Here is a 12,562-nt window from a genome sequence, read left to right as displayed (position 1 = left end):
CCAGGGAAGGAAAATAAACCACTTACATCTGTGTCATGTTTTATAGTCACTACTTAAGTAAATCTTTAAGTTAATGGCTGCTTTACGATACTTACAGCTTTTTAATTAGCTTGTTTATCAAAAGAAATTCTACTTTGCGACTCTAAAAAATCATTAGAGCAAAACCCTAAAAATCAACAGATATCGCACATTCAAGAAGAGGCAGTCCTGACGAGAAAAAAATGTGTCAAAACATAAATCAGTTATTACAACTTTTATATTAAAAGTTCCTCTCAGCTTAATGTATTGTACTGTGACGCGATAAGCCATCTGGTGCGTATATGTTCTCCGGTGATAACCATCTCAGTACTTCCTGTCAAGAGCTGATTATTACACAAAAGCAGCAAACCTGGCACAAAACCTCACACATTAGCTTCGGTATCCTAATTTTTGGGGTTTTAAGAGAAAAAATAAATAAAAAAATCAAATCGACTTTGAAACTCTGGTGGAATTACTTGAAATGACTTGATTGAGCTAAGAAAGAAGAGGAACTCGTGCTACTGAAACAACTTCTTAAGTCCTGCAGGAGAGTAAGGGAACAATCTGCTTCCGTCCATCTTGAGATGTCTTGCAACATTTACGAAGACCCGGATAAGACCATGAAAGTGAGGTACAGCAAAGAAGTGAGAGGAAAAGGAAGGAAAGTGGAGAAAGAGGAGAAGGAGGAGAAAGTGGTCGACATCTACGAGAGTGCCGAGACGTTGACCTGCCATCGAGTTAATCCCTCCAGGAACGCCCGAGGTAGGTTTTAATGAATCATAAATATTTACTACATAATCAGCTTTCTAAATATTCCAGGTATGGTTTGATACTGACAAAACCTGAGAAAGTATCAGATATTAAAAAGGTTGCATTATTTATCTTCTCGGTATCAATGAATATATTATGCTTTGACATTGGAAAATGTGCTAAAATTTAAAAGGAAAAGTAAAAACAGGCACATCTTTAATTAAATATATTTATTGCAACTGATTGACTTTGCATTAGTTTTGACATTGCTTCATTATGCAATGGCTGTAACTCTGCAGCCATTTCAGGATTCAGACATATAACTTTTTTAAATTTTGCTTTTTCATAAACATTTTGGCATAAATTTGTAGTTTCACAACCATTTAATTAAAGGAAAACATTTATATTGTTTATGTGCTTCATTTAGAACATTTTGTACAAATAGTTAAATTGCTAACATAGATTTGACGTGTCATTTTGGAATATAAAGACGTCTCCACACAGTTCATGTCAAAGCTAGTTTTTTTTGTCTTGTGTACAAAAAATTATAACAGTTATAAAAATAACTGTTATAATACAGCAGCTATTTTTGCTGTATCAAGTCAATACTTTGTAATTATAATACATTTTAAAACTCTGAAAGATAAAAAGTCAAACTCCTCCTTGATTTTGTAGGAGTTCGGACTCAAAAGCGTCCACCAACCATCCAGAGAAACTGGTACAAGGTTGCTACGGTAACTTTGGGTTTACTCTGCCTCCTGTTGTTGGCGGGGATAAGTGTGCTACTCAGTAAGTAAAACTTCACCTTTATTTGGATAACATCTCTTTACCCACAAATATTCCTTCATTTTAACATTCATGCTTATTCTTCATGTAGCTCTATTAATACGTATGAAACCTAAAGAACATTCCTCTTGTCCGAACCAGGGACAAGAAAACCAGAACCAGACAGGTAGGACATTAATTACATTGCAATACTTTTGGTATTGCGATGTTGCAAATAAAAAAAAAAATAAATAATTTTTTTTAAAGAATGGCAGGAGCTTCGTGAGTCACATTTCTACTACGCATCCACTGAGAAGAAAAACTGGACAGAGAGCAGAAAAGACTGCAAGAGCAGAGGAGGAGATCTGGCGATTCTAAATAACAAAGAGAAACAGGTTTGCTTGTTATAAGATCATTATGAGTTTTTTTCTCAGTTGAATCCAAGACGACTAGTCACATTCTCAGAACAGTCACTTGTGTAATACTACATGTTTTTTTTTGGACCAAACTGTCACAGTAATTCAGACAAAGTGCAATAGTAGCAAGAAAACATCACTTTTCCCTGTAATTGTAGGAACACATTGACTTTGATACCTTTAAGCGACACATAAAAATAAATATACAAAGATATGTTCTAAAGTTCTCCCCACTAAGAAAATTAAATAATGGCTGATGATGCCAACGTGCTGTAGCTTGAAGATCTAGTCTGCCACCTGGTGCTCATAAACTTAATGGTGAAAATGGCAATGAAAGTAAAAAATAGTCCTGCTTTCCTAAACACTCCTGTAGTAAGAGTAATATCTGTTTTTCTCTTCTTATTTCAGCTTTCTGAAATAAGAATTAAAAAAAACAGCTTGCATTTAGTATTTATTTGTCTTTTTGATCAGACATACTAAAAATCTGATCAATATATTTTTTGAAGAAATATGATGACAGACTTTTCAATTATACCAAAACCTAGTATATAAGAATTTTCAAAGTGTGGAAATATAAATTTAGCTTCTTTATGCCTGTCAGTTCATTCTAACTCTAATGTAATATAACATTTTGATGCTTAAGGTGTGTAAAACTGCATCTTGCATGACAACAAATTAACTTAGTGGGGGGAAATTCATGTCAGATAAATTTAGTCGTCTCCAAATTCTTCAACAAACTGGGTGTAGATGACCGTACTGTCATGTTACTGGTCATCTTTCTTAGAATCTTTTAGATTACATCAGTATATTTTGAATAAATTAACGTGTAAGTACAATAATTTACCATACAGACTGCCAATTCATTAATGATTAATTTCTACATTGATAGGAACAAGAGTAATGCGATAATCATTTTATTTGTGAGTGACATTGTTGCTTTTATACAATACACAGTTTCACAATGTCTGATTTCTGTCATTTCAAACCAGATTTAAATATTGTTTTGTTGTAATTTGGTATTAGATAAAATAAATAGGCAAGAATTTGTCACAATTAGGAAAAAATGTGAACTGCAATTGAAAGTGTACATCGTCAAAATTCATTATTTGCTTTTAAAAATTCTACAGGGGATGATTGAAAGAATGAAGATACATGGAGATTCCTGGATCGGTCTTCAAAGTTCAGACGAATGGACTGCGAAATGGAAATGGGTAGATGGAACAGATCTAACATATGGGTGAGCAGATTCACTTTGTACCAAATATGTGGTTAACTGAGACACAGAAATAAATAAAATTGTGTTATGTGGCTGAACATATCAGCACATTTTCACTCAGACTGTGTTAACCCCAACAAGCCGTTTGTCACTGGTATCAACAGATACTAAAGCTTGGAATAGAGTCTCATATGTGACGAATGAAATGTCAAATGAATTGATCTGAAACTTAAGCATAAATAATTTTATTATCATCTTCAACTGGTTTTCATTTCAATGTCAGCAGGTTGATTAAAGGTTGTTAGGTTGATCAGTAGAATGTTACAATAGTGAAATGACATATGAATATAGTAATGCCATTTGTAATGTGATTGTTTTAATGTATTCTGTACAGCACTTTAGTGATATGTGGTAATTTAAAGCTGGACTGAGTCGCTGTGAGCCTTTAAATGCTCATATTTTCAGCTGCAGCAGTTTTTCATAATTGCAACACATTTTAGCCAGAAGTATCATTAATGAAAAAAAATTCATCAATTTTTAAAATAATTCCTGCTTCTTTCTTGATCTAACTGGTGTTTTCACTTTTACAGTTCCTGGAGGGAAGGAGTAAATGTCAAAGCGGAGCAAGGGTTGAAAGCATTTACTGACCAACAGGGACTTTGGATGCACGACAAAACTGGATTAAAATTCTGGATCTGTGAGAAGAAAATTGTCCAGCATCTTGGTGACCTTAAACCTGAAAAGAACATCAGTAAAACTTAAGCACTATATACTAAGTACATTGTATTTTCTAGCTTTTCTAATTAAGGAAAGATAACCAAAGCAAGATAAAAACAAACCTGATGAAGAATATAAACCACTTAAATACAAATCCCAGGCTGCACTGGAGCAGCTGGCTAAACGCTGCAGGTGAAGCCATGGAAGCTCATTTCTCTGCTGCACTGATGCTGCACACACCAACCCTTTATATGTCACTAAAGCATTGCCACATGGTGGAATTTGGAGTCAGAGGCTTTTTATAAAGTATTGAGACTGGAGGTATTTTGTACTGTTCAAATGTGCAAAGATTATTTCATATGTGTATTGACTTCAAAAGCTGTAGGTAAAAGTTTTGTTTCTGGTGCCTTAATCTGCATTTTGAAAAGATGTTAGTTATTATTAGTCGTTTTTTTTTTTTATACACAGAATACGAGTATTATTTTCTGTTTTATTTAAATATTAATAATGAAAAATAAATAAATCAGACAATATGCTCAAACCAGAAACACTAATCTTTATGCTTTTCTTACTCCAATAACTGCTTTTTATTTATACTCAAATCATATTTTGATGTAATGCCAATGGGTTTTTGTCTACCCAACCTAAGCAATGCATTTGAATTTTAGTTGAGTATTTTTTTATTTTTTTTATTTGCTTTGAGCAGCAGTAGTCAGTTGTGCCGTTTCAGAAAGAGCTGCTGCCATCTTATCTTAATCATGTTTGTTTCTTCCATGTCGGAAGAAGATAAAGATAAAGGCAAAGATAAGATAAAGGAATAAAAAAAAACGTGGTGATACACTTCAACCTTTTTCAGCCGTCTACTAATAAATTGCTGGTGTTCATGTTATACTCAATGTGACTCTAAATCAAATCAATTGAACTTTGAGCATCTTTAAATACTGACAGGTCAAGAAAACAAACGGAAATTCCACCGAAAAACAATTATTTAATTTAGTAGAAAAACCACTTACAACGACAAGTCAGAAAATTGATACTAGCTCAGTGAAACTCTGATGTATCAACATTTATTTCAACATTTACATTTGAGTAGCTTTTTTATGAGATGAGAGATAAACACATTATGCAACATATGGAATTTGTTTCTAACTAAAGATTAAACTTTTAGTATTTGTGTGCATGGCTTCCTGCCACAACATCCTGTGTACTTCCTACTGACATCTGATTGGTTTGAAAAAGAGACCAAGAATTTGTCTGCTTGGCATGAGAAACAAAATGCTGCTTTCAGTTGCATCTTTCTTGAGAAATCTCGCAACATGTATGAGAACATCGAGTTCACACCTACAAGTGGCAGTGAATTCTCTCCGGACAGTGGAGAGGAAACGGTTCAGACTCCAGATTCCTCTACACACCTTGGTGTTGGTCTTTCTCTACAGAATGAAGGTAAGTATCAAACAGCAAAGACCATGTCGTAAAACAGGTACATTTTAACAAAATCGCACAGATAAAGTATTCTGATCTTTACTGCGATAAGAGCACTTTGCAGACATTTTTCAAACAGACATTCTTTGAAAAATGTCTGTTTTACAAAGAATATAAACAACACAATCAAATATATAATGACCCTTCTCTCCGCCTTTGGGGTCTTTATTTGTTTTTTCTGTTTGTTTTCATTTATTTATCACTGTTTTGCAGAAAAGAAGGAAATACGGTAACACTTTATTTGAAGGGGTGTGCATAAGACTGACATGATACTGTCAAAAACATGACATCTGTCATGAACATAAAGAAGTCTTTATGAATGTTTATGACAGTTGTCATGAAGTGTCATTTGGTAAATAAAGAAATTTTTAATGCAAAGTTGCTCTAAAAGTTGCATCGCAAGTCCATTAAAAATGCCAACCTTGAATTAAATTATCATAATTTACAAAATCATGCAAAGTTGGCATTTCTAATTGACTTTCAATGCAACTTTTAGAGCAACTTTGCATTAAAAGTGTAATTATTTACCGAATGACACTTCATGACAACTGTCATAAACATTCATAAATAATGTTTATGACAGGCGTTATGTTTATGACAGTGTCATGTCAGTCTTATGCACACCCCGTCAAATAAAGTGTTACCGGAAATATTTGCTACTATTAACAACACTAAGCTGATTCCATGCAGGAAATATAGTGAATTTAAATTAACATCTTGAATTTTGTATGCATTACTGATGTAATATTCTAATTTTAAATATGTTTTGTTAACTGTAAATGGGAAGTCATAATTACCGGAAATAAAGGCTTTCAAAAATGTGTTTATTTTGTCATTTAAAGGAGTAGAGACTGAAAAGCCTCCCCTCGCTGTCCAAGGAAAACCCTACAGCACTGTTTTCCTAATGTTTGGTCTGTTGATCCTTCTGGTTGTTGTGGATATCGGCGTTCGAGTCAAAATCTGTAGGAAATCGGATTTTGATCTCATTTTATAAATCACCATAACCTTTAAGGGTTTTTTTTTTTGTTTTAACCCCTGGTTTCTTTGTTCATTTCCTGCTGATTTCTTTAGATCACTTAGTTGTTGAGAAACCGTTGCAAACCCGTTTTGAAAATCACACGAAGGAACAAACAGGTGAGCCAAAAGAAAATTAATGTTACAATTTTTGCTGAAAACTATCTACTGTTTTTGAAAAAAGACAAATCAACAGTAAGTTACTTTGCAGAATTGCAGGAGTTTCAATGTCAGGACCAAAACTTCACAGATACGAAATTCATTAGTTGCAGTTTATGTTTCAAATCTGGTATTATTTTTTTAGGCAGTATTGCATGATTCTGTATTTTGTCAAATAAATTAACACCAAATCATTTTTTAAAGAATGGCAGGAGCTTCGTGAGTCATATTTCTACTATGCATCCACTCAGAAGAAAAACTGGACAGAGAGCAGGAAAGACTGCAAGAGCAGAGGAGGAGATCTGGTGATTCTAAATAACAAAGAGAAACAGGTAGAGACTAGAAACATTCTCTAAATAATTACTTGTTTTGTACCAAATTGTCACAGTGAAATATCACAGCCTCATTTAACCAGTCAAAGAAAATATCAGTCATCACACATCATCTCATTTCTATTGTGAGAGCAGATTATTTTTTTTTTTTTTACTTTAGTTGACGCAAGAAAAAATAATTATACAAATATATGATCTAAACTCTCCACACCAAGTAAATAAAGCAATGGCTGATGATGCCAACATGCAGTTGCTTGAAGATCTAGTCTGCCACCTGGTGCTCATAAAATGAGTGATGAATATTGAACTGGTATAAGTTTTTTTTTTACTTATGTTTGTGCTAATCCTGCACAAATTTAAGGTTTACTCAACTGTGTGAAACAGTTGTACTATTTTCATTTAAGTTAAATACCTTTCAGTTTTTCACCTCATAAACTTTTTGCCTGACATATATTACCTCACTGTGTGGTTTGGATAAGATAAAACATCTGCAATATTTGTAGTTGTAAATAAAACTTGCTAGTAAAAAAAAGTTTTGCCTGGCTGTATGCAGCCTGCTGTCCTGAACCCTCCACTGCAGCAAGATGAGTTTGTTTTTTAAGGTAAAATTTAGAAAACAATTTAACTAAGTGGAGGGAAAAATCCATATAAATTTGGTGAAAAGAATCCAGTGACGCCAGTCCATCTGACTCAACAAACTCTGGGTATAGATCACTGTGCTGTTATTTCACTATTTTTTAAATAATAATAATAATAATAATAATAATAATAATAATAATAATAATAATAATAATAAAAACTGAGCAATAATTTTGATAACTTTTCTTCATATTAGCACAGTAACTTACTAAATAGGTTGTCACTTGATTAACAAGTCATTCCAATATTGAAAGGATCAGTAAAGATGTGTAATAACGTATTTTTATTTCAGTGTGACTTAATTTTGTCCTTGTTGCTTTTATACAATACACAGCTTCACAATGTCTGATTTCTGTCATTTCAAACAAGCGTTAAATATTGTTTGTTTATAATTTGATAGATAAAATAAATAGGCAAGAATTTGTCACAATTAGGAAAAAATGTGAACTGCAATTGAAAGTGTACATCGTCAAAATTCATTATTTGCTTTTAAAAATTCTACAGGGGATGATTGAAAGAATGAAGATACATGGAGATTCCTGGATCGGTCTTCAAAGTTCAGACGAATGGACTGCGAAATGGAAATGGGTAGATGGAACAGATCTAGCATATGGGTGAGCAGATTCACTTTGTACCAAATATGTGGTTAACTGAGACACAGAAATAAATAAAATTGTGTTATGTGGCTGAACATATCAGCACATTTTCACTCAGACTGTGTTAACCCCAACAAGCCGTTTGTCACTGGTATCAACAGATACTAAAGCTTGGAATAGAGTCTCATATGTGACGAATGAAATGTCAAATGAATTGATCTGAAACTTAAGCATAAATAATTTTATTATCATCTTCAACTGGTTTTCATTTCAATGTCAGCAGGTTGATTAAAGGTTGTTAGGTTGATCAGTAGAATGTTACAATAGTGAAATGACATATGAATATAGTAATGCCATTTGTAATGTGATTGTTTTAATGTATTCTGTACAGCACTTTAGTGATATGTGGTAATTTAAAGCTGGACTGAGTCGCTGTGAGCCTTTAAATGCTCATATTTTCAGCTGCAGCAGTTTTTCATAATTGCAACACATTTTAGCCAGAAGTATCATTAATGAAAAAAATAATCAATTTTTAAAATAATTCCTGCTTCTTTCTTGATCTAACTGGTGTTTTCACTTTTACAGTTCCTGGAGGGAAGGAGTAAATGTCAAAGCGGAGCAAGGGTTGAAAGCATTTACTGATCAAGAGGGACTTTGGATGCTTGACAAAACTGGATTAAAATACTGGATCTGTGAGAAGAAAAATGTCCAGCATCTTGGTGACCTTAAACCTGAAAAGAACATCAGTAAAACTTAAGGACTATATACAGAGAAAAGTTACAATTATGATTACTATAAGAGCAAACCCAGTGCAATCAGTTCTACAGCAACCACAAAGTAAAACCTAGAGTTAGATTTAAGCTTTGTAATTAAAAGAATGATTCAGGAAAATAAAATAAAAATAAAACCTGATTCTTGGTTTGTTTGATTCAGAAACACCAACATCCAGCAGCAGCTGGTGAAAAATCAATCTTGGTGGGGCTGATGTGCCAGTAGAGTTTTCTTCCTACTTCAGTATAAGCATTCAAATGAATGGCTGGAAAGAATTCAGCAATAATATAACAGTCTTCATACTGCAAAATTACATAAAGGCTTAAATTAGCTAAAAGTAGAAGGTCTGTTTAGTAACTTACAAAACGTACAAAATGTAAATATCAAATGATTTAATCTGTCAACAGCTAAATCTGAATCAGATTCAAATGTGAATTTTGTTTTATTATTTTTAAGTCAAATGTTATTTTTAAAACAGTAGAAAAATACCAAACTAATGTCTGATTGCCTATAAGTTCAACTCTGAACAACAAGCTAAAGTCTATAGAAACTGAACTTCAGAGAAAAAACAATATTAAAAAACGTTTGTATTGGATGAAATAAACAAGGCTACAAACCTGAAATGAATGCAGATATCAGAAGAACAATGTTCTGCTGGGACCGCAACATTATTTATTTAACAACCAGGCAAAAATCTTAACAGATATGAATGTTCATAGATCTGATACAGCGAACAGCACTTCAGCTCCTCCTTGTACAACATCACATTAGAATGACTAGCAAACAGTTCAAACATTAACATAATGGCAGCATTAAGAGGTGCAGTCGTTCTTCTATAACTTGCAGCATTGAACATAACCTGCTCTATGACTGAGCAGCCGATGTGTACAAAGTGGCTTTTGAGACTATAAATTAATATAAATTTCAATAATTAAAACTGAAGGTATCTGAATGATGATTACCACAAAAGCTATGTTTCTCAACAATGAGAGCTCAGAGGGAAACACTTTCGGTTTCTTCGTTAAAAAAAAAAAACAAAAAACAGAACTTACAGTCAACATTTCCTGTGGAAAAAAAATGCTAATCTGCTGTGCATGTGTTTGTGTGGTGTGTGAAGAGTTCAAACATTCCTCAACACACCATGAATGAAATACAAAAAAGAAAACCCTATTCCTAAAAACAAAGTCTTTTTGGGCTAGGTTATCTGTTTTACAACAATATAATGATAAACACAAATTCATGGTATGGGCTTCAAATGCAAATAACCTTCTGGTCTAAATGTGTGTGTGTGTCTTTAAGCAAAACCACTTCCTCATTTTCTTTCTTCTGGAACCAGATGACAGGATGGTCAAAATTAGCACTAGAAGTACTAGTTCTGACAGCCAGATTTTGATGCTGCATGATATACAAATATAGATTTGAACTTCACAAAATACAGAGGAATCAAGTTCAGCACTTTGCTGTATCAAAATGTCCTCCGATATTTACGCCAAAGTACAGCTGCCCCAGAAGGTGAGATATACCAGAAAAGAGCAAGAGAACAGAACAGACTGGGAGGACAAGGAGGTAAATATCTACCAGTCTGCAGAAGACGTTGATGATTACTACTCCGTTTCTCAGCCACAGGAAGAAGGTAAGTAAACTTTAGGACATCATGAGACGTTTCTTTGGCTTCTTTGAGTGAGGTCCTGTATGTTGGTTATTTTTAAGCACTAAAACAGATTTAAGCACGTACCGTCTCTTCTTCTCCATGTTTGTTTTAGGACAAACATCTAAAGGTGTTATTGTGTCAAATCCAGATTATGTGCATCAAGTGATCATTGCCCTTAGCAGTGTTGAGGTCTAGATTAGCCCACAGAGCCTCATAGTCCACATAAAGCTAGTAAATTGCCTTTGCAGAGGTGCATCACAAAAAGTATGAATATGCTATCAAAAGAACATCACTTGCTTTGGTAATTTAACTCAAAAGGTAAAGCTGAGATTGTCTAGATTCACTACACACAGAACAACACATATCAAGCATTCTGTTAATTCTCTGAATTAGTTTATGCTAATGGAAACACAAGACTGATAGAAATTTTATTTTCAATAAAAAAAAAATCATGTTATGGCAAACAAATTTATGGAGACCACTACTGACTTGATGGCTGTCCAGCAGACTGTCACCTCCTCCCTTCATAAGCAGAAAGCACCTCAAACAGTAAATGTTAAAGAAGCCGCCTGTTCACACAGCACTAGCCAGGAATATAGACGGACATTTCAGAGGAAGGACAAACTGTGGAGGAACGAGGTGCAGAAGCAACAAGGGTAACAGCCTGGAGAGGATTGGGAAACAAAGCCTGTTGAATAGTTTGAGGGTGATTCATAAAGCTTTAAGAGGCATCACATATAGAGGAATGTAGTTGTAAAAGGTCTACAACTGTCATGATCGTTGTCTAAGCCTGAATCAGAAACAAGTTCAGAGGAATCTTAACTGGACTAAAGAGAAAAATAATTTGTTACTCACTGGTGCAAAGATCTCCCTTCAGACAAAAGATTATTTTGCATTCATTTGAAAATTAATATCCCAGAATCTAGAGGAATTATGGAGAAATATTCAATCCAAGATGATTCACATATGAAGTCCTAAGTCAGCAGAGTTGTCTATCAGAAAATTTTATAGCATCTATTGCTTCAATACACTTCCTCTGAAAAGCTCAAGGTTTTCAGAGGAAACCTCTTTGCTGATTTATTTTTCCTGGTGGAAATAATAAATAAAGTGATGCTCTTAGCTGTGGCGAGGCCTCGATTAGCCCACAGAGCTAATCTAGACATTATGTTACGTTTAGGGTCGTTTATGCCCTAAACGACCGTTGGTCAAAATGAGCCTTAAGAATAAATTTAAGACCTAATACTACATTATATATTTAAACATGTTATTTAAACCAGATACACAAATATAAGAACATAAAGTTCGTTTTACTCCCTGATCAATTTCAATGCTAATTTCCTCCCTCATTTTTCCTCTGCAGGTCAACAGACACAAAGACAACCAGCTGTGAGGAAAAGTTCCTCCAGAAGAGTAAAACTCTGCAAAATGCTGCCATGGATTGCAGTGTCAGTTGCCATCATCAGCCTGACCATATGCTGTAAGAAAAGTGAAACACACCAATGCAAGATGTATTTTAGTCAAAATGCACATAAAATGCCACTTGCTTTGTAATTAATTAGTTAGCATAAGCCTACATTTTATACTGCAACAAGGTAATTTAGTTGGACATGAAGCTGGTTTGCTGCCAAAATTTTGCATCAGCAGAAAATCAACAGCAATGTGCAAGAGCATCCGGTTTTTTCTGGGTCTTCAAACACAACGGGCCTCATGTCCTATTTTTGCATGGACAAAAATAGAGGCAAACTTGATAGCATGCAACCAAGATTCAGCAAACTTAAGAGAATAACAGACACAATAAATTTGTGAATATACAAAACATAAGCTGATCATCAGAACATGCACAATACTGGGAGGAGGATATTTATATGCAATGACTTAGCACCTGCCATGTGACTTGCTAAACCTGAACCAGACTCTAACGGCTGTTTTTGCAACTTTTAACATGTTTGGAAAGGGAGAGCAAACTGGCACCGTCAAGGGTGTAGGAACGAGTCTGTCATTGGGGGGGACGCATATCGTAAACCTGACAGATCAGT

General features: G+C 34.2%; 4 protein-coding genes across 5 annotated transcripts in view; 3 read left to right on the top strand and 1 right to left on the bottom strand.

The window, feature by feature from the left end:
* LOC106950489 (collagen alpha-1(XIV) chain-like) overlaps positions 1–12,562 on the bottom strand; it is a gene marked incomplete at its 5' end in the record, with an annotated part of 82,809 nt that overhangs the window by 19,732 nt on the left and 50,515 nt on the right. The gene's annotated exons all lie outside the window — the stretch shown is intronic.
* Positions 375–4,852, top strand: LOC106950491 (early activation antigen CD69-like). The gene is made up of 6 exons (XM_015037391.1): positions 375–780; positions 1,444–1,557; positions 1,646–1,720; positions 1,801–1,928; positions 3,077–3,186; positions 3,756–4,852. The coding sequence occupies exons 1-6, from the start codon at positions 603–605 to the stop codon at positions 3,925–3,927; spliced, it is 777 nt and encodes a 258-aa protein (XP_014892877.1). The 5' UTR covers positions 375–602; the 3' UTR covers positions 3,928–4,852.
* LOC106950492 (CD209 antigen-like protein D) lies at positions 5,180–8,896 on the top strand. Its single transcript, XM_015037392.1, has 6 exons — positions 5,180–5,325; positions 6,207–6,326; positions 6,436–6,498; positions 6,742–6,869; positions 8,013–8,122; positions 8,690–8,896. The coding sequence occupies exons 1-6, from the start codon at positions 5,199–5,201 to the stop codon at positions 8,859–8,861; spliced, it is 720 nt and encodes a 239-aa protein (XP_014892878.1). The 5' UTR covers positions 5,180–5,198; the 3' UTR covers positions 8,862–8,896.
* The window catches only part of LOC106950490 (CD209 antigen-like protein A), a 16,361-nt gene continuing 14,001 nt past the window's right edge, over positions 10,203–12,562 (top strand). For both annotated transcript variants that reach the window (XM_015037390.1, XM_015037389.1), the window contains exons 1-2: positions 10,203–10,508; positions 11,887–12,003. In XM_015037390.1, the coding sequence (XP_014892876.1) occupies positions 10,346–10,508; positions 11,887–12,003 (280 nt within the window). In that variant the 5' untranslated portion in view covers positions 10,203–10,345. The remainder of the gene's footprint in view (positions 10,509–11,886; positions 12,004–12,562) is intronic.

The sequence above is a fragment of the Poecilia latipinna genome, unplaced genomic scaffold (genome assembly GCF_001443285.1).
Source record: "Poecilia latipinna isolate Pla-1442-1.1 unplaced genomic scaffold, P_latipinna-1.0 Scaffold403, whole genome shotgun sequence".
NCBI classification, from domain to species: Eukaryota; Metazoa; Chordata; class Actinopteri; order Cyprinodontiformes; family Poeciliidae; genus Poecilia; species Poecilia latipinna.
Note: the sequence above shows the minus strand (reverse complement) of the source record. Positions and strands in the feature narration are given on the sequence as shown.